Source organism: Brassica napus, chromosome A9 (genome assembly GCF_020379485.1).
Source record: "Brassica napus cultivar Da-Ae chromosome A9, Da-Ae, whole genome shotgun sequence".
NCBI lineage: Eukaryota > Viridiplantae > Streptophyta > Magnoliopsida > Brassicales > Brassicaceae > Brassica > Brassica napus.
Genome location: NC_063442.1, coordinates 37,218,146 through 37,237,346, shown reverse-complemented (window position 1 = coordinate 37,237,346; position 19,201 = coordinate 37,218,146). Strand labels below are relative to the sequence as shown.

Genomic DNA, 19,201 nt, shown 5'->3' with positions numbered 1-19,201 from the left:
TGCAGCATAGATATGCTGGACTTCTACAGCGATTGTTTGAGCTCATGGGTTAGGCAGAAGGCGGTCTTGCTATAGTTTTCTTATTCTTTCTTTATTTCAGTGTATTCTTCATAGCCTGATTCTTTTGTAAATGTAATCATTTCTACTATTTGATCAATAAATGTAAAATTTCATCAAAAAAATACTCCGTTTAACACAAGAAATTCGTTGAATTTTAGTCGTTTACTTATTACATGATGTGAAAACAAAAATTCTTTTTCTGTTATATAGGTTCATATAACGCAGTCTCATTTGCAAAAGCATTAACTAAAAATACCAGAACGTCATATAGTATTCATATTAAGGTTTTGATTGGTGACATGTAGTATTGAAGTGAGTTACAATATATATTGCAATTCGATGTAATTTAAGTAAAAATTATGTGGTAAAAACAGTAACTTTATGTGGTAAGTTTGCAGTAAAAATAAAAGTTATAATTTTAGAAAAATTGATGATTGGTAACCTTTTTGATGTATAAGTTGAAGTATAGTTTTCAATAAAATAAATATAATTATAAACCTAAGGTGATGAATTATTATTAATAACAAAAAAACATTAACCTATTTAAAATAAATAAATAATAAAATATTTTTTTAATATGTATAGAATAAATTTTAACAAAAATTAAGTTGCAGTATATATTTTTTCTAAGAACTATACTTACTGATTATAATATTTATCCAATATCAATAATAAAGTAATTTATAAATTTCCATTCCAAATAAAATTTACAACTAATAAGATTATGTAAAATAATAATTTAAAGTTAACAATACAAAATAAGAACAAGAAAGAGAATAAAAAATCTTTGACTAACACAAAATTAGGCCAAGTTGTATGATATTGCTAAAAATATTTCCAGAAAAAAAGAATAAGATATTGCTATGGTGGTTTTGGAAATATAAATAATATTTATTTACGAACAAAAAATCCAAAACGTATAACATAAAGCTTTTCTGTACGTGGTGTGTGTTTTGAATTTATTATTTTCACTTGTACTTTAGACAGAAACTTTAACTATAACTGTACCTCAATTCTAAAACATGGGATTAGTCATGATGTTGCATTAAGTTTTGATTTAACAATTTTACAAAAGGTGTAACTCAAAATTGTCACTCAACCATAATACATGATCATTCAAATTTAAAATAAAATAAAAACTAAATTTAATGCATGATTGATGACATTTTTGAGTTATGTATGAGTTAGATCCATAACTCAAACTAAATCAAGATTAAGACAATTTAAATCTCAAATCTATTTGTTTTAGTCATAAATTCTCAAATGGTAGAACACAAAATAAGTACGAAAACAACATTATCCACAGATAAAATAAAGAAAAGGCTAGTAAACAGTTTATACTATTAATGGAACCAAAGTTTCATCAGAAGCATTCAATAAAATGTTTGTAACGTTTAGGAAGTTCCATCAACTTGGCCACAGCTGCTTCTGCATTCAACTTCTTCGTCGGAGGAAACGAAGAAGTCTCGATCATCATCTTAATTATCACTGTCTTTTGCATCAACAAATGTGAAGCAAACGCAAACTCTTCATCATTCGAACCATCAAAATTATACAACCACACATTATAAAACCATAAATCACCGTTAAGGAACGGTTTTGCATGTGTTCTGTCGTTAGTAGAACATTCACCTTCTTCTATAGGAGATTTCTTGTTCTGAAACAAAAATATGATATATGAGAGAAGTGGTCAAGTTCTATCCAATAATGACAATTTAAACATGACATTAATGTACCTTGAACAAGATCTCAAACTCCATCAAAAGATCGGTCCACATAAGCAAAACTTCCTTCAGTATATCCACATCTTCCGGATCAGTTAAATCTACACTCACTGATAAACACCCAGACCGTCTCATATCATGAAAGTCACTCACCAAAAGCTCATGCCAAATGTTTTTTTCCTCCTAATTAAGATTCAGAAATACATCATTCATGTCAATATATATATACATATATATATACATATATATATATATGTAATTTTCAAAATATTCAAAAAGATTGTGTTAGTTAAGTTTGTACCTGAGCGAGATATGATGATACATGATAGTAGAGGTGAGGACAATCGATACAGCCGTGATCATCCAACCAAGCATTTGTGTTAACCTGGATATTGGGAGCAACGAGGATGAAGTTGTCTCTCTTAACCTTAATACACCTGATGTCTAGAACATCTAGACAAGTTGCATACACTTCCATCCTATCAATCTCGTAAAGGAAAGACAATTGCAAGAACTTCAAGTTGTTGTTCTCAATCTTCAACACACCACGTGGGGTTAGGAAATTGACTTTCAACACAACCACCTCGAGGGAGGAGCAAGCTGCTAAAACTCCACTAAGGACACCAGCTTGTGAGATGACAACGTTTATAAGCTTGAGGGTCTTAAGATTCTTGCAATTGCTGAAGGCACGTGGACCTATTAGGGTGTATCCACAAAGTGATAGTGAAGTGAGGCTATGATGTGAAAATGTATCTGGGAGCAAGCTGAGCAAACTAGCTCTTGTGCAACGCCTTGTAGCAGGGATGTAGTTTACAAGTGTGAGATCTTTTGTGTGTTCCAAACGAGTCACTGAGTGGATCCAACTTTGGAGCGTACCATCCTTACATTGGGATACGTAATGCTGAATAATGCATCTTTCTAGGTGTCCACGGTAATTATTTATAGCCTACAGAATGTAAAATGATTATAATTATTTTTTAATTATTCAATGTATTAATTTCATGTTATATACGTGCAAACATTTGCATGCATGGAATAGAAGTTGTCTATCAAAATCTATATATATTAAGAAGTGTTGTCTACTCTGTGCATGATTAGTTTCCAGCTAATTTGTTGTATCAAATATCAAAAATTAAATATTTACAACTGAAAGCCATCATTAAGTATCATGTAGTTTTGTTTGTCTGAAGTGGAGTAACGCAACACTTATCGCATATTATATCATATAGTTGATTCTTCTACTACAAATCCAAATGCACAATCATCTATCCATACATTAGTCTACAGGCCCGTCCATTTTGTGTATTCTCTTATATATAGAGAGAGAGACAAACCTTCATAAAGAAAATGATTAAAATGGAAATCTACGAGAGAAGAGAACTGACGAACCTTGGTCATTGACCTAGCCAACTCAACAGAAACTCGGTGCAAATCTTCATCGGGGGTTGTTTCCAAGACCTTGTTCATGTCGAGGACGAGATGAGACCTCCATTTCCACACATCCTCCCATCGTGACGATAAAAGACTTGTTCTTACAGCTTCTTCGGTGGACAATTTTGAGAGAATCAATTGCAATAACTCGTCTGGGAGTTTGCTGATCCAATCATTGTCATCGATAGGATATTGGAGCTTTCTAGGTGACGATGATGATGATGATGATGATGATGATGAGCATGTCGTCATGGCTATTGGATCAAAGAAGATGAAAGAAAGTAAAGCGAGAGAGAAGAGATTGAATGCACTTAGCGTTGAGACATGGATGGATATGAAAATGAAAATGAAGATGTTTTTTTGCTGTTATGAAGGATGTAAAAGATTCTACATTTATTTATTTTTTGGGAACTTTTTTACCAACTCTTGACCATTTGCAATTCTGGAAAAAAATAATGTGTTTCCTTCTTTAACATACATAAAAGTAGAATTATATATTATTTCTGTGTAAAAGACAAATATTTCAATTGCAAGAATTTTTTTTACCAACTCTTAAGTCTTGACCATTTGCAATTTTGAATTTAAAATGTGTTTCCTTCTTTGACATAAATAAAATTTATAGAAATAAATGACTTTCTGTGTAAAAGAAAATTATTTCAACTGGAAGGTAATTGTTTTAATGTGCACAACAAATAAATAAAAACATGTTATTCTGGTCTTCACAACTGATTTAAAAGTTTGACATACAAATTAAATAAAAAGTAATAATTTCAGATTATAAGGGAACTTTTCGAAATTCTATCAAAAACGTAATATCTATCACATTCAACGTACTTGATTACAAGTTACATCATTAAAAACGAACTTAAAAAATTCTCCTTTGAATGGTCTTATCTCCCAGATTATTTTCTATAAACGTTTGAACAAGTTGCTAAAAAAGAAAAATGTTTGAACAAATGCTCTCCTCCTGAGCGAGGATCGATGTGTTAATCCAACGGCTATGAGCCTTCTTCAAATCACCACCACCAGTCTACCACTGGCTGATCATGCACATTTTTTTGGTAGCTGGCAATACCACAACTACAGAGGTAACCTTTCAAAGTTTTAGTAAATCCCATGGCCAAAGCTCGAAATGAGAATATTTGGAGATATGAAGTTGAAGTTGAATATTTCTTTATCGTTGGTGCTCGGTTTTCTTGTTGATTAATATCGTCAGTGGTAGAGAACACTTAGTTTCTGGTTTGGTAATTTCTTTGGAAAGGAATTGATTCTCTTTAGTCAAAAAAAAGGAATTGATTCTGACGATTTGAGCTTCTGTGCTCTGTTTTCACTGTAATTTCTTGTTTGTAAGTTTCATTTTTATTCAAATTAATAAGAACCTTTTATTAAAAAAAACATATATATCCAAGTTAAAAACAAGATCAAGATTCTAATATGATATACATCGATTATGCAATGAGAAACATCATTGATGAAACATTAGTGATGCCAAAAATAGTTTTGTATCGAATTAAGGTAAAATTTATGCGTTTTTATTTCAACCATAGCAAACAAATTTTTAGTACCCCTTTATGATAACAGGACAGTACATTAAACATCAAATCCTTATGCGAAAAAAAAGCATTACATGAAAAGGGAAAATAAAAAAACCCTAATTCAAGAAAAAAAAAAATTAACAAAAACACTCTAAACGTACTCTAATGACCCTGACCATAGTCTTGTATCCAACTAATAGCCACAATTGAATTTTCATATAGCAAAAAAGTATCCTGATGAACTTTAGAATTCGTTTAATTTTTGAATATTAATTTATAAACAACTGTTTAGTTATATGATCTGGTTTTGTTATGCCATGTGAACATAATCCTATTTCTATTATATATGTTCATATAACGTAATCTCTTTTGCAAAATCACTAACCAAACACAAGAATACAATAAAACAAATCAGATAATATTCATATTAAGACAAAGTAAATATAAAGTCCTTTTGTCATAAAATTTTCAAACGCTAAACACAAAAAAGTACGGAAAACAAAGTAATTATCCAAATTTTAAAACCATAGAATCCTCAAATTAATAAATAAAAAGGCTAGTAAAATAGAAGTTTCATCATCAGAAGCATTCAATACGAAGACGTTTGTAACCTTTAGGAAGTTCCATCAACTTGGCCACAGCTGCTTCTGCATTCAACTTCTTCGTCGGAGGAAACGACGAGGTCTCAATCATCATCTTCCTAACCACCGTCTTTTGCGTCACCAAACGGGAAGCGAACGCAAACTCTTCCTCATTCGAACCGTCGAAATTATACAACCGCACGTTATAAACGCGGAAAGCAGCGTTAGGGAACGGTTTTGCATCCTCCAACAAAATTTTATGTGTTCTGTTGTTAGTAGAACATTCACCTTCATCTCTAGGAGCTTTCTTGTTCTGAAATGAAAATATGATATTAATGAGTGAGAGAAGTGATTAAGTTCTATCCAATAATGAGAATTTAACCATAACATGAATGTACCTTGAAAAATATCTCAAGCTCTATCATCTTGTTAGTAGCCCACATAAGCAAAACTTCCTTCACTATCTCCACTTCTTTCGGATCAGTTATATCTACAGTCACTGATAAAGACCCATCCCGTCTCATATCATGAAAGTCACTCACCAAAAGCTCACGGCAAATGATTTTTTTCTCCTAATTAAGATTCAGTATATATCATACTTGTCAAAATGTTTATATATATATATATATATATATATAATTGTGCTAGTTAAGTTTGTACCTGAGCGAGATATGATGATACATTATAGAAGAGGTGAGGCGTATGAATACCGTGATCACTCACCCAAGCATTTTTGTTAACCTGGATGTTGGGGCCAGCGAGGATGAAGTTCTCTCTCTTACCTTTGATAAACCTGATGTCGAGCACGTCTAGACAAGTTGCATACACTTCGATCCTATCAATCTCATACGGGAAAGTCACTTGCAAGAACTTCAAGTTGTTGTTCTCAATCTTCAACACACCATATTGGCTAAGGAAATTGACTTGCAACACAATCACCTCGAGGGAGGTGCAAGCTGCTAAAACTTCGCTAAGGTCACTAGCTTGTGGGATGGCTATGTTTAAAAGCTTAAGGGTCTTAAGGTTCTCGCAATTGCCAAATGCATGTGGAGTTATTACCAAAAATCCACAAAGTGACAGTGAAGTGAGGCTATGATGTGAGAATGTATCTGGGAGCAAGCGGAGATAACTAGTTATTTTGTAACCCCTTAGATAACCAGGCATACGGTTTGTAAGTGTGAGAATTTTTGTGTGTTTCAATTGAGTCGCTGTGTGGATCCAACTTTGTAGCGTAGCATTCTTACACTGTAATACGTCATAGTGAATAATGCAACTTTCTAGGTGGCCACGGTGGTGATTCTTTATAACCTTCAGAACACAAAATGATTAGAGATTTTAAAAAAAAAAAAAAAATCACCGTATTAATTTCATGTTGCACAAATATCTGCATGCATGGATTGGAATAGAAATTGTCTATCAAAATCTTTATATATTAAGAAATGTTGTCTAGTCTGTGTATGATTTGGTTCCAATTAATTTTTGTGTGTGAAGCATATATATATATAACAAATATCAAAAGTTAATAATCTATTAAAATTGAAATCCACGATTAAGTATCATGTAGTTTTGTTTGTATGTGTTCTAAGTGGAGTAACGCAACACATCACTTCTAGATTCTATTTCACTATAGTTCTTTACCCACTTTTAAATCTGTTAAATTAATAATGTATTTAAGAGGCATATTATTTGATCGCATATTACATCATATAGTTGTTTCACATATAACATGTCTTCTGCTACAAATCCAAATGCACAATCATATATCCAAACATTAGTCTGTAGGTCGATCCAATTTTTGTATTCTTGTATATAAATATATATAGATTATAGACAAACCTTCTTAAAGAAAATGATTAAAATGAAAACCTAAGAGGGAAGATAATTGACGAACCTTAGTCATTGATCTAGCCAACTTAAAAGAAACATAGGCCAAATCTTTATCTGGGGTTGTATCCAAGACCTTGTTCATGTCGAGGACGAGATGAGACCTCCATTTCCACACATCCACCCAACGTGACGATAAAACACTTGTTCTTACAGCTTCTTCGATGGACAATTTTGAAAGAATCATTTGCAATAACTCGTCTGGGAGTTTGCTGATCAAGTCATGGTCATCGATAGGATATTGGTGGTTTCTTCTAGGTGACGATGATGAGCGTGCTGTCATGGCTATTGGATCAAACAAGATGAAAGAAAATAAAGTGAGAGAGAAGAGATAGAATGCACTTAACGTTGAGATGAAAATGATAATGGGAGATGTTTTTGTGGTGTTTATGAAGATGTGAAAGATTTTATTATTTTGGAAAAAAATCACCAACTCTTGACCATTTGCAAATGGTCAATAACAAAAGTACATTCAACGTTCTTGCTTACTAGTTACATCATTAAAAAGGAACTTAAAAATTTTATCCTTTAAATGGTCTTATTACCCAGATTATTTTCTATTTGCGTTTGAACAGATGCTCTTCTCCTGACCGAGGATCGACGTGTTTAATCCAACGACTATGAACCTTCTTCAAATCACCACCACCACCACTGGCTCCCACGTGTGCGATATCTAACCCTCTCCCGACGGGTAAAAACACCGATCTTACAACACGTGTGCCTCGTCTCAAAACACGGTGCCACTTAAACCCAGGGATAGACTTCTGCGTGGCGTTTTTACACACCAAAACGGCACCCATTTTGCTCGTGTTCGCTAACCCCAACGCCTTGACGTACTCGCCACGTTTTGAGTCCACCACCAAGAAGTCCACGCCGGAGAGTCTATCCACCACGTCCTCCACCGAGTCTCCGACCACTATCTCCGTCGTTTCGCTCACGACGGCTCTTTTCATCACGGTCTCGTACTCCAATCTTGACTCCTCGTCAGGAACTATGCATATGTGTCTTCCGCGGGTATGTATGGCTGCTACAGCTAGTCCGACACTGGTGGCGATGGGGTCTCCACGCTTCCAAGTCTCCACGATCAGCCTCGTGTTCCATCCAGCCGCCGTAGCTGATAAATACTCGGCTACACTCGATTCTTTGTAGCTTATACACTTCAAGAATCACATATTTATATAAATTAAAAACAAGATCAAGATTCTAATTTCATATACATCAGGAACATTTAAACAACAATCACATATTAAAAATACCGTTTCAAATAACCTTAAAATTATCGTTGTAACCATTGACTTATACTTCATATCTAATTCAAGAAGTTCTTTTAAGAAAAAATAGCTCAGGTGTAACAAAATATGCACCATTGATTTAGAGTATTCGTACCGTTCTAACGGTGTGGATGTAAGCGTTAGAGGCAGTTTCCGGCGACCAGACGAGCTTCATGATCGTTATTGTTATCTTTAACTTCTCTCTCTATCTCTTTCGATGATGAAAATCTCAAATGTGTTTTCTTTAGGGAGAAGAAACGTTTATACATATAAAGAGAAGTTGATGAAGGAGGAAGGTGGTGAGAAAGACGGTTAGGCAGTTAGGTTAATAAATGGGTGAGGTTCGGCTTTAAGGATGGACTAGGCGTTGACATTTGTTGAACTCAATCATCACGTGTCCTCCTTCATTCCCTTTTTTCTCCATCTTGTTACGTCTTCTTTGGGATTCTCAACTTTGTATTTAATAGCCTCTAACTAAAACGAGACGTTTTGTTTCTTTTTCTAGGGTTAGATTCTGTAGAGTGTAAAGGATTAACAAAAAAAGGACTAAAGGTTGTTTGATTCAATATTTTTAGTAGGAACTTTTGTGTGTCAGCCGTTAGAAAAATTAACACTTGTGTTGTGTGACATGGGAATAGTGGTTTGTGATGTACTGTGTGTCGTATGTTGATTCTTGATGACTGTTGTGAATGATAAGCAAGGCAAGAAAAACTAAAAAGAAACTATATATAGATTGAAGCAAACGTCTATCTTAGGGTTTTTATTAATAATGCAAATCATAATTATGAATGTTTAAATACACATTAATAAATTTCAAAAACCTAATTCCTTACTTCGGTACAGAAAAATATATAAACCAAAAAAAAAAAAATATGAGACTTTACTGTTAGTCTGTTACACTGGAATTTAATCACCGTTAAGATTAGCAGATTTGAAGTTAGGTTATGTGACTTATGTCAATTGGTACCATCATATTAAATTTCATGTTTTTGGCTTACCTAAGAATACGGTTTGCTTCAAATCTGTCTGTCTTGTAAACCTTTTTTTATAATCAAAAGATAGTAAAGTCAATAAATGCTTTGTAATCTATCACAAAAAGGTTCATCTTTGGGATTTGATCGATGTGTATCCAACTAGAAAAGAAAATATCAAGACATTTATTTTGATATATAACTCGAGCATCATTATTCCAGCAATCATGAAAGTTACATAAATATATTTTTTTTTCAAAAAAAAAAAAATTAAAAAGTACATCAATCGCGAACCGTCACGTGTTAGTAGAGTGCGCAAACAGTACAAGCAACAGAGAAAAGAGGGTGCTTATTTTGGGTGCTGAAAGAATCTTACTTGTGTTTTTGGTGGGATCCCAAACCATAAGAGCATCTCCATTGGGAGGTTCTACCCATTGGAGTTTTAAATATTTATATGTGTATGTATAATGTTTAGAACTCCAACGGGTAGAACCCCCCAATGGAGATGCTCTAAGCAAGAGGGATAAAGATGCTCTAACAGTAGGGGTTGCTTACTTGGGCGTTTAAACATGGGCCTCAGTGCCTTCTTTATATTACAAGGAGTTTCTAAATGGGCCCTTAAAACAAAGCCTGTTAAGGATTTTGGAAAGAAAGTGAAAATGACCTACTACGACAGTGTAAGAGGGTATATAATCAAACGTCAATTAGGGTTTTGACACTCTTTAGCGCAGTCGCAGCCGGACCAAACCGAAGAAGAACCTTCTCAGAGTAAAGCAATCTCCGTTAACTTACGTCAGCATGGGGAGGCTCCACTCTAAAGGGTTCTTGCTTCTTCCTCGTATCCGATTGAGTATTGTCTGAAAAACTGGCTCTCATTATATGTTTTTGTGTTGTGTAGTAAGGGAATCTCAGCATCTGCTTTGCCGTACAAGCGCTCACCCCCGAGCTGGCTCAAGACAACCTCCCAGGATGTAAGATTCGTTCTGTTTCCCTTTCATATGTCTGAAATGTTATGATTGTTTAGGATAAGCTCAATCACAGTCTAGCACTGTTGTGATTTGTTTAGTAGAAGTAGTGAGATTCACTATGTTTTGCTAGTATGAAAAGATCTAATAATGGGATTGTTACTTTGGTAATGTTTTGAGAGAAATGTGTTTACACTTTGGTTGGTTTTGTGTTTGTGGTGGACAAATAGGTTGATGAGTCCATCTGCAAGTTTGCGAAGAAGGGTTTGACACCATCTCAGATTGGTGTCATTCTTCGTGACTCTCACGGTATCCCTCAGGTCAAGAGTGTTACCGGAAACAAGATTTTGAGAATCTTGAAAGCTCATGGTCTTGCTCCTGAGATCCCTGAGGATCTCTACCACCTGATCAAGAAAGCAGTGGCCATCCGCAAGCACCTTGAGAGGAACAGGAAAGACAAGGACTCCAAGTTCAGGTTGATTCTTGTCGAGAGCAGAATCCACCGTCTTGCTCGTTACTACAAGAAGACCAAGAAGCTCCCTCCCGTCTGGAAATAGTAAGGACACTCTAAAATTTGGTTCTTTAAAACTTTTCGATGATTATCAGTTACTTTGGATTTTGATACTCATTTTCTTGGTTTTTTTTTCAGCGAGTCTACCACAGCAAGCACTCTTGTGGCTTAAGGAATCATAGAGCTGGAGTCAAAGTCTTTCATGAACATCCATTTCATTTCCATTGCAACTCAAAAGTTCTATGACAATAGACTTTGTATCTGTTTTTGATAGTTTTGATCATTTTGAATTTAATGAAAACTCTCGTTGATGTTTGGTTTCATTTATCTTAACAAGCTACAAATTGGGCCTAGAATCTATATTTGGATTGGCTTGTGTTGTGCTTTTCTGGGCCTATAGAGGCCCAATTCTCAATAAACTACACATAAAAAAGGAAATCAAAATATGCCTTTCAAATATTCTTTTAGCATAAGAATAAACTTGGATATCCGAAAAGTTGTGGGGTCTCACTTGTGTCGTCTGTCATGATAAATTGACAGAGCCAACAATTCTGTTAAATTAAGCTTTGGATATGGATATTTGGATACATGTGAAGGTGGAAACTTCACCATTCCTTTGCTATCTCCTTTTGATAAACATGGACCCCAAATGTAGATGATGGTATACTCTCTGTGATCATTAGTATTGACAAGAACCAAACCTTTTAATCTCTCTAATCATTCTTGTCCACAGAATGTCACTCACAAGTAGTGACCAATGTTTGTGTCTATTTAAGTAAATCACTTTTGTCTGTTACCCAACAAGAAATAGCTGTGAAAATTTGCTGAAACTCAAAGCATATAACAACAATACACAACTTGATCAAAGAGAGTTTTACATTGTCTTCTACTTTCTTCTCTTCTCAAACCCAAAACCTATCTTGACCCGCATTACAAGAAACAAAAAAGAAAGAAGAGTCTCTTTGCGTCTTGTTGCACTTTATTTTGAGGTAAAGAGACAATGTTGTGAAATGGTAACTCACTTAGAAGAATGACTTAGCCGCATCAACAACAGCTTCAACAGTGATACCAAACTCCTTGTAGAGCAAGGGAGCTGGTGCACTAGCCCCAAACGAATTAATACCAATCGACTTCCCTTCACCTCCAACAATCTTCCCCCACCCGAAAGTCGAAGCCGCTTCAATACTAACTCTAGCAGACACACCAGACGGCAACACACTCTCCTTGTACTCATCCGTCTGCTCGTCAAACAGCTCCCAGCAGACGAAAGACACAACTCTCACGGTTTTGCCTTCTTTCCTCAGCACCTCCGCAGCCTGTGCAGCAATCTCAAGCTCTGAACCAGTTCCAACCAAGATCACATCAGGTTTGTTCCCCGACGAGTTGTCAGAGATTGTGTATCCACCCTTCTCCACTCCTTCAATGGAAGTCCCCGGAAGCTGAGGAAGCTTTTGTCTAGACAAAGCCAAGATAGACGGCGTCTTGCGCTTCGTGACAGCGATCTTGTACGCACCGGCTGTTTCGTTTCCATCAGCAGGACGGAACATGAGAGTGTTGGGCATCGCGCGGAAGCTAGCCAAGTGCTCAACGGGCTGATGGGTTGGTCCATCTTCTCCGAGACCAATGGAGTCATGAGTCATCACGTAGATGACTCCAGCTTCAGACAAAGCTGAGATTCTCATGGCACCTCTCATGTAGTCAGTGAAGACGAAGAAAGTTGCACAGTAAGGGATGAGACCAGGGCTGTGGAGAGCAATGCCGTTGCAGATGGCTCCCATTCCATGCTCCCTAACACCAAACCTAAGGTTTCTCTCTTCGGGCGTTGCCTTTTGGAAGTCGCCAAAGGCTTTCAGGAGTGTCATGTTGGAAGATGCAAGGTCGGCACTTCCTCCGAGGAAGCCGGGAACAACTTTAGCAAGGGCGTTGAGACATTGCTGTGACAAGTTTCTTGTGGCGTCACCTGGAGACTCTGGTGTGTATGTCTAAAAAAAAAGAAAACACAATCAAAGATGCGGTAAAGCCCCATATCTAGAATAAGATCTACAAATGATAGTTTTACTTACTGGTAGTGCCTTCTCCCAACCAGCAGGTAGTTCACCAGTGATGATAGATTTCAACTCTGCAGCTTCCTCTGGATACTTCTTCTCATACGCTGCAAATGATGCGTTCCAGTCAGATTCAAGAGCTTTGCCATCTGGCGTGTGACGGCTCCAGTGGCTAGAGAAAGTGTGAAAACCAAAGAGTGAGTCAGTTCCATAGCAAAAAGCAAACAGCTGGCGTTTGTTTAGATATACTTACCTTTTAACTTCATCAGGTACCTTGAATGGCTCATAGGGCCATCCGAGGTTGTTTCTGGTAGCCTCAACTTCCTTCTCACCAAGTGCAGCTCCATGGACACTGTATGAGTTCGCCTTGTTTGGAGATCCATAACCAATTGTAGTAGTGACCTGCAAAATTCATATAATGGTAAATTAACACCAAAGGTCTTTAGATTAGACTAAACCAGTGTCTAATGGCTAAGAAAATTGTGTAGAGTTACCTTAATCAATGTAGGCTTGTCTGTAACAGCTTTAGCTTCCTTAATGGCAGCACGGATCTCATCATACCCAGTGTTACCATTCTTCACCCAGATAACATGCCATCCAAGGGCTTCAAAACGCTGGTCCACGTTCTCAGTAAAGGCAATCTCGGTATCTCCATCAATGGAAATGTGATTGTCATCGTAGAAAGCAATGAGCTTTCCAAGTCCCCAGTGACCAGCTAGAGAGGCAGCTTCGTTTGAAATACCCTCCATCTGACAACCATCTCCAAGAATCACATACCTAAACAATCAAAATCTAATATCAGTCCCTGAATTAAAACCAAGAATGGTAACACAAGTCATATAATATTACGTGTAGTGGTCGACGACTTCAGCATCAGGTTTGTTGAACCTAGCAGCTAAATGCTTCTCAGCAAGAGCTAAACCAACAGCATTAGCAATCCCTTGTCCAAGAGGACCTACATAGCATCAAAAAAAAAAAAGCTTCTTCATTTCACAGAAGCCCACAAAGGAAAAAGAGAAAGACAAAAGTCTCAAACCAGTAGTGACTTCAATCCCAGGAGTCTCGAAATTCTCAGGATGCCCTGGTGTCTTGCTTCCCCATTGTCTGAAACTCTTCAAATCCTCCTCCTAACAAAACAAAGTCCAACACTTTATCAGTAAAGTCAACTCCTTTTATCAAATTAAAATAAAAAAAGATTGAATCTTTAAAGATCACTAACCAATACGCTGTCGTATCCAGCGAGGTGAAGCAAGGCGTAAAGCAACATACAACCATGACCAGCAGAGAGAACGAACCGGTCACGGTTGAACCAGTAAGGGTTCTTGGGGTTATACCTCATGACCTCATCGTAGAGAATGTGAGCCATGGGAGCACATCCCATGGGAAGACCCGGATGACCCGACTTCGCCTTCTCCACCGCGTCGATGGCCAAGAACCTGATCGAGTTCACAGATTTGTCCACGATAGAGGCGTCGGTGGTCGGCTCTACCGTATCGACGGCCGCTGCGCGAACAACGAGGGGGCGGAGAGAGCGGGGTTTGGTCGTGGCGGCGTTGCTGCGGCGGCGAGAGGAGGCGGAGGCGGAGGCGCGTGAGAAAGGTGATGGTAAGGAGATGCGTTGGTCAGAGCCATGGTGGGAGATGGCGCGAGCGAGGAGGGCTTGAGAGAGAGCGAGGGAGGAAGTTGAAGCCATTGAGGGTGGTGAAGAAGAAATGAAATGAGAGACTCTGCAAACTTTGTTTTTATGAGTTAGAGATGATGATGATGGAGGATCAGATCTGACCGTTGAATATGATCGAAGGTTTCATCGTGGCCGTTGAACGAGGGTAAGAGTTTAGTGATGCTCTGTGCCTTTAGCAATTTTTATTACATTATCCTTTTTTCCAAATAGTCTTTGGATATTCCGCCATGATAAAAATAAAATTCTAAAAGAATTTTATAAATCCACAAAGAGATGCTAGTTACCAATTTTAGCACAAGGAATATATATCGTTACCTTGTTTACCACACATACTAATATCAAATCCAATATGATGTATATTTAAACGATATATTCAAAAAAAAAAAGACAATCCAAACGCAAACCAAAAATCTACTAATACAAAATATTAATATATACCTAAATATTTATTATGTTTTTAGTATTCTAAATACTCAAATTATAATTAAATTTTGGTGTGGGTTCAGATTAGTTCAATATTTTCAAACCGAAATATGTTATCTGAATATCTGACATGAACCTTGCATAATATCCAAATGTCCAGCCCCAACATCTACTGACGAATAGTATACTGGCTAGGATTCTGTAGTCGATTGGTGAAGTCATTATATAGTCAAGTTCAAAAATGTATAGAACAGACCCAAAATAAGATAATGGGCTTAGAGAACTCATCGTCTTGGGCCAGACTGGTTCACAAGAATTTACGGTTGTGGATGCGGAAATTTACGGATGCAGATTACAGTTCCAAGCGTTATTAAACATTACGACTGGCATAATATTTAAAAATTATTGCGTTTGCAGGATATTTATAACTGGTTAATTATGAAATATTGCAACGGTTTAATAATAAATTATCAATATTAACATATTATAACATTATAAAACTATAAAAACATATTATTGTGATAAAATATAATGATTATTAATATAATATGATTTATAATAATATTATGTTTACTTATGTTACTCTTTGTGAATTTAAATTAATATATAAAATATGTGTATATATTTCTAATATTTCTATTTTAAAATTTTAATTTTAAATTTTAAAAATATTTTTTAAAATAATTTTATATTAATTTATCCATCCGCAACCGCAAACGTTAGATAGAATCAGTTTTTGATTTTAAGAAGTTCGGAACGGTTTAAAACAATTTGTAGCGGTTTATATGATTGTTTCGAAATGATGTCGATCCCTACCAATCGTAAAAGCTCGTTTGTGATACCACCCGGGGAAACAAGTCGGACCTAAGACCATGACGGGTTCGGATGATAATGCGTTTTACTCAGCTCTGGTCTCTTCCTCAGGCTTCTGTATATTTCTGCGCCTATCGAGACGATGTAGCTAATGAAATTTATTATAATGCAAATATTCAAAATAAATCTTCTAAGAAACATAAACATTATAAAATAAATATGTTCACGTACGTTGATATTATTATCGAGTTACTTAAAGACCGGCTCAAACCCCACTGATACCCCAAGGTTCATGTCACGTATCTGCATCCAAAAACTCTATTTAGAAAACTTATGTTTGTTTTTTTTTTTTTGACAAAAGAAAAACTTATGTTTGTTACATGACTTTTTTATGTTTTCACTTGATCCAGATCCAAAAGAAGGCGGCTAGAAGAGCCTATTTGTATACTTAGCAAATTTATCTATTTTAATGTAATATTGTGAAAGTAAAGGAAATAGTATACACGCCTTATGAAAATGGCATGGAGTTAATCCAACCTCAGAGGTTAGAGTTGTGTGAAATATCTGGTTTAGATCATGGAAGTGGTCAGGACCAGAACGGTGTCTAGGACAACCTCAGAGGTTAGAGTTGTATGAAATAGCTGGTTTAGATCATAGAATAGTTAGTGGTCAGGACCAGAACGGTGTCTAGGACCATGACGGCTTCGGAAGAGAATGCGTCTTACTCAGCTCTGGTCGACTCCTCTGGCTTCTGATCGGTAAGCATATGCATTGCCCCTCGAGACAATTTTGAGTATTATGTTTTGTTTTGTTTCGTTGCAACTTAGCAAATTAATTTATTTTAAAGCAGTATTGAAAACATAAACATTCTGAAGTAAATATGTTAACATTGATATTACCATCGAGTTACTTAAAGACCGACTCAAACCCCGGCAGAAAATGGTACCCCGGTGATAGGGATCCAAGAATCTCCTTGTATAAATCGGCTGACAGTGAACGGAGAAGCTTCGTCGGCGCCGTGAAGAACGTGAAACCCTGGCCAGCTCACCCTTCTACTAGTCCCTGCTCCACTTCCGGTGTTCATAAACTCGCCGTAATACAAAGTTGATAGAGCGAAATCTCCTCTCCATTCTCTCCACCCTCTTGGGTCAATCAACCCGTCGAGATCCGTCTTGAGAAACACCGTCCGAGAGTATTTCTTCCACGGCCGGCCCAAGTAGCTCTTAAACTGGCCTTTAACCGCCTCAAATTCTGGTGAGGCCCGGACCCGTGAGTTTTGGATCGATATGCCTATATTCAAATGTCATAAAACAATGGTTAACACTAAACATGAATATAGCAAACTATCAATACTCGATAGTAGGAGACTAGGAGTGCTCCAACCCGGTTCAGGTTAATAATTCATGTTATGTTGTCCGGGTTTAACAATGATAAACACAAAATAATGTTTTCATATGATTTGGTTTTATACTATTTCAGATTGAAATTAATTTTAGTTTCTTATGGCTGACTGACATCATCACATTCACTTTTTGTGTATAATATTGATTTGGCTATTATGGTTATTGAGCACAGTTAATTGATAGTAAATGATTGGTCACACAAAAGGATTACCTGTATTTTCATGTGGGTTGTCTCTTCCTTGAGCTGTGATCATATTGCCTTGGTGATCCATTGGCCGTCTGACAAATATATCACAGTTTTGGAAAACAGCAGACGCATCTCCAAATATGAAATCAATCGTACCTATCCAAAATATTTCCCAAATTTTTAATCCGTATATGATCACACATTACTTACTCGTTTCTCTAACAAATAAACCTTAAACAAATCATATAAATAATACCATAAATATGGCAGTCGCGGTAGAATTGACGAAGCGAGTGTGTGAAAAGAGTGTCTTGATATCCTCTGAAGCTACACCGATAGAATACAGACAAATCCGAGTTCACTCTCAATGCCACAGCTTGATGTTTATGTGGTCCTGCCGTGTTCTCGAACGTCATGTCCCGTGCCCAAAATCCATCTCCGGACACCCCTAGATATAGACATAACTAATAAATATGAACATGCAAAAATATATAAAGATTAATAAAATGTTTGTATCTGTTATACCGAATGTGGCTGATCCATAAGTCGAGGAACCATCCGGGACATTTCGGTTATTGGTGATGATTGTACGGTCCATACCATCACCAACTAGCATGATGTTCTTCATGTGTCTATCTAATTCGATTTTTTCGTTATACACACCCGCTTTTATGTAGATTATCACTCTATTCGTCCGACTTTTACCCATTCTTGAAACGGCGGCTAATGCCTCGCTTATCGACCGATGAGTTGCTGAACCGTCCTTAGCCACCACGAAATCCGCCCTTGACCCTGTCGGATTCCATGACACTAACATTCCTCCGCTCTGATTTGGTCTGGCCGGTCCATGGTATGGTCTGGCTGGTCCATGATTTGGTCTCGTCGGTCCATGGTGTGGTCTAGTCATTGCATGGTGTTGTCTCGTCGGTGCATGGTTAGGTCTCCCTGGTCCATGCATTTCAACACAACATTAAAAGTGACTTTTAAGGAAATCGTGTATCTCACGAGAAAACAATGCATTCTAGTGGAAATCAATCACTGGCCAATACGTACGTTACTAAATATATTTTTTCTTTCTAACAGCATGCGTTATATCCATTTGATTTTAATATATTTGGTAATGCCACCGACACTTATACAGATTATTCGGTTATTGATGTAAATACATATACATGATCGTATGTGTAGGTTCTTACTCTTTTTTAGATGACCTCTAGTTTTTTTGTAGAAAGCCAAAGCTTCTCCCAGAACAACCGTAATGTTACTATGGACCAAAGGCTTGTCGCCTTGACGTGACTGATCCAAGCCGTCTAAACAAGTGTGATGGTTAGCGAGCACGCCGCTTAGCCACGTTCTGACATCTTCAACGGTGAAATTCTCATGAGCCACTACAAGGTTTGACAATCTTGCCTCACTTTCATCGTATAGCTTCTCACAGTCACTTAAACCCAAACTATAATAACTTCTAGCAACTTCATTTGTTGCCTCAACCGTTGCCATTGAACCAAACCTAGTTCTCGCTTCAACCACCGAAGCTCGAGCCCTCTCGAGCACATCTAGTTCAGATGTGTTAAAGGAGATTGCGACAGTTGCAGTGGCTAGAAAGAACAGGATGGTGAAGAAGTCGGTGGCTTTAACAAACGAGTACATTTTTAAATTGGTTGGTGTGCTATCGTGGTTTTCTTGAAGTGTGTTTTAAAATGACTCTTGTTGTTG

General features: G+C 36.7%; 6 protein-coding genes across 13 annotated transcripts; 1 reads left to right on the top strand and 5 right to left on the bottom strand.

Moving 5' to 3' along the window:
• Nucleotides 1-1,184: 1,184 nt before the first annotated feature.
• LOC125578497 (F-box protein At3g60790-like) lies at nt 1,185-3,486 on the bottom strand. The gene is made up of 4 exons (XM_048741335.1): nt 3,174-3,486; nt 2,086-2,730; nt 1,797-1,967; nt 1,185-1,717 (listed from the first exon to the last, which is right to left on the bottom strand). Exons 1-4 carry the CDS (start codon nt 3,465-3,467, stop codon nt 1,424-1,426), a joined length of 1,404 nt encoding a protein of 467 aa, XP_048597292.1. The 5' UTR covers nt 3,468-3,486; the 3' UTR covers nt 1,185-1,423.
• A 1,810-nt stretch (nt 3,487-5,296) lies between these two features.
• On the bottom strand, nt 5,297-7,509 carry LOC125578496 (F-box protein At3g60790-like). Its single transcript, XM_048741334.1, has 4 exons — nt 7,223-7,509; nt 5,992-6,639; nt 5,730-5,903; nt 5,297-5,644 (listed from the first exon to the last, which is right to left on the bottom strand). Exons 1-4 carry the CDS (start codon nt 7,496-7,498, stop codon nt 5,330-5,332), a joined length of 1,413 nt encoding a protein of 470 aa, XP_048597291.1. The 5' UTR covers nt 7,499-7,509; the 3' UTR covers nt 5,297-5,329.
• A 96-nt stretch (nt 7,510-7,605) lies between these two features.
• Nucleotides 7,606-8,835, bottom strand: LOC125578498. Its single transcript, XM_048741336.1, has 2 exons — nt 8,602-8,835; nt 7,606-8,372 (listed from the first exon to the last, which is right to left on the bottom strand). Exons 1-2 carry the CDS (start codon nt 8,659-8,661, stop codon nt 7,773-7,775), a joined length of 660 nt encoding a protein of 219 aa, XP_048597293.1. The 5' UTR covers nt 8,662-8,835; the 3' UTR covers nt 7,606-7,772.
• Nucleotides 8,836-10,128: 1,293 nt separating this feature from the next.
• Nucleotides 10,129-11,256, top strand: LOC106411904 (40S ribosomal protein S13-2). Its single transcript, XM_013852763.3, has 4 exons — nt 10,129-10,278; nt 10,356-10,428; nt 10,653-10,978; nt 11,072-11,256. Exons 1-4 carry the CDS (start codon nt 10,256-10,258, stop codon nt 11,103-11,105), a joined length of 456 nt encoding a protein of 151 aa, XP_013708217.1. The 5' UTR covers nt 10,129-10,255; the 3' UTR covers nt 11,106-11,256.
• A 485-nt stretch (nt 11,257-11,741) lies between these two features.
• LOC106414846 (transketolase-1, chloroplastic-like) lies at nt 11,742-14,862 on the bottom strand. The gene is made up of 7 exons (XM_013855430.3): nt 14,198-14,862; nt 14,015-14,105; nt 13,828-13,933; nt 13,473-13,755; nt 13,232-13,380; nt 12,997-13,150; nt 11,742-12,915 (listed from the first exon to the last, which is right to left on the bottom strand). The coding sequence occupies exons 1-7, from the start codon at nt 14,669-14,671 to the stop codon at nt 11,956-11,958; spliced, it is 2,217 nt and encodes a 738-aa protein (XP_013710884.2). The 5' UTR covers nt 14,672-14,862; the 3' UTR covers nt 11,742-11,955.
• Nucleotides 14,863-14,869: 7 nt separating this feature from the next.
• On the bottom strand, nt 14,870-19,201 carry LOC106414847 (probable pectinesterase/pectinesterase inhibitor 36). 8 transcript variants are annotated; one of them, XR_007316595.1, is made up of 9 exons: nt 18,682-19,201; nt 18,011-18,430; nt 17,742-17,933; nt 17,510-17,641; nt 16,795-17,185; nt 16,621-16,646; nt 16,433-16,536; nt 16,127-16,198; nt 14,870-16,026 (listed from the first exon to the last, which is right to left on the bottom strand). XR_007316595.1 is itself a non-coding variant. In XM_048741333.1 (5 exons), the coding sequence occupies exons 1-5, from the start codon at nt 19,133-19,135 to the stop codon at nt 16,818-16,820; spliced, it is 1,566 nt and encodes a 521-aa protein (XP_048597290.1). In that variant the 5' UTR covers nt 19,136-19,201; the 3' UTR covers nt 16,719-16,817. The 8 variants fall into 8 exon arrangements, 1 of the variants encoding a protein (XP_048597290.1); XR_007316596.1 differs by having other exon boundaries at nt 16,621-16,643; XR_007316592.1 differs by having other exon boundaries at nt 16,433-16,646.

Bases quoted from the DNA above. Each gene is read 5' to 3' on its own strand.
- LOC125578497 (XM_048741335.1), bottom strand. From the start codon at position 3,467: ATGACGACATGCTCATCATCATCATCATCATCATCATCATCGTCACCT. The intron at 1,968-2,085 runs GTACAAACTTAA...AATCTTAATTAG, and splicing joins TATCATCATATCTCGCTCAG to GAGGAAAAAAACATTTGGCA. The intron at 1,718-1,796 runs GTACATTAATGT...TTTTTGTTTCAG, and splicing joins AGTTTGAGATCTTGTTCAAG to AACAAGAAATCTCCTATAGA.
- LOC125578496 (XM_048741334.1), bottom strand. From the start codon at position 7,498: ATGACAGCACGCTCATCATCGTCACCTAGAAGAAACCACCAATATCCT. The intron at 6,640-7,222 runs GTTCGTCAATTA...TGTGTTCTGAAG, and splicing joins TGGCTAGATCAATGACTAAG to GTTATAAAGAATCACCACCG. The intron at 5,904-5,991 runs GTACAAACTTAA...AATCTTAATTAG, and splicing joins TATCATCATATCTCGCTCAG to GAGAAAAAAATCATTTGCCG.
- LOC125578498 (XM_048741336.1), bottom strand. From the start codon at position 8,661: ATGAAGCTCGTCTGGTCGCCGGAAACTGCCTCTAACGCTTACATCCAC. The intron at 8,373-8,601 runs GTACGAATACTC...TGATTCTTGAAG, and splicing joins ACATCCACACCGTTAGAACG to TGTATAAGCTACAAAGAATC.
- LOC106411904 (XM_013852763.3), top strand. From the start codon at position 10,256: ATGGGGAGGCTCCACTCTAAAGG. The intron at 10,279-10,355 runs GTTCTTGCTTCT...TGTGTTGTGTAG, and splicing joins GGGAGGCTCCACTCTAAAGG to TAAGGGAATCTCAGCATCTG. The intron at 10,979-11,071 runs GTAAGGACACTC...TTTTTTTTTCAG, and splicing joins CTCCCTCCCGTCTGGAAATA to CGAGTCTACCACAGCAAGCA.
- LOC106414846 (XM_013855430.3), bottom strand. From the start codon at position 14,671: ATGGCTTCAACTTCCTCCCTCGCTCTCTCTCAAGCCCTCCTCGCTCGC. The intron at 13,756-13,827 runs GTAATATTATAT...TTGATTGTTTAG, and splicing joins GAAGTCGTCGACCACTACAC to GTATGTGATTCTTGGAGATG. The intron at 12,916-12,996 runs GTAAGTAAAACT...CTTTTTTTTTAG, and splicing joins GTTGGGAGAAGGCACTACCA to ACATACACACCAGAGTCTCC.
- LOC106414847 (XM_048741333.1), bottom strand. From the start codon at position 19,135: ATGTACTCGTTTGTTAAAGCCACCGACTTCTTCACCATCCTGTTCTTT. The intron at 17,934-18,010 runs GTATAACAGATA...GTCTATATCTAG, and splicing joins TTATGGATCAGCCACATTCG to GGGTGTCCGGAGATGGATTT. The intron at 17,186-17,509 runs GTAATCCTTTTG...ATTTGAATATAG, and splicing joins CAACCCACATGAAAATACAG to GCATATCGATCCAAAACTCA.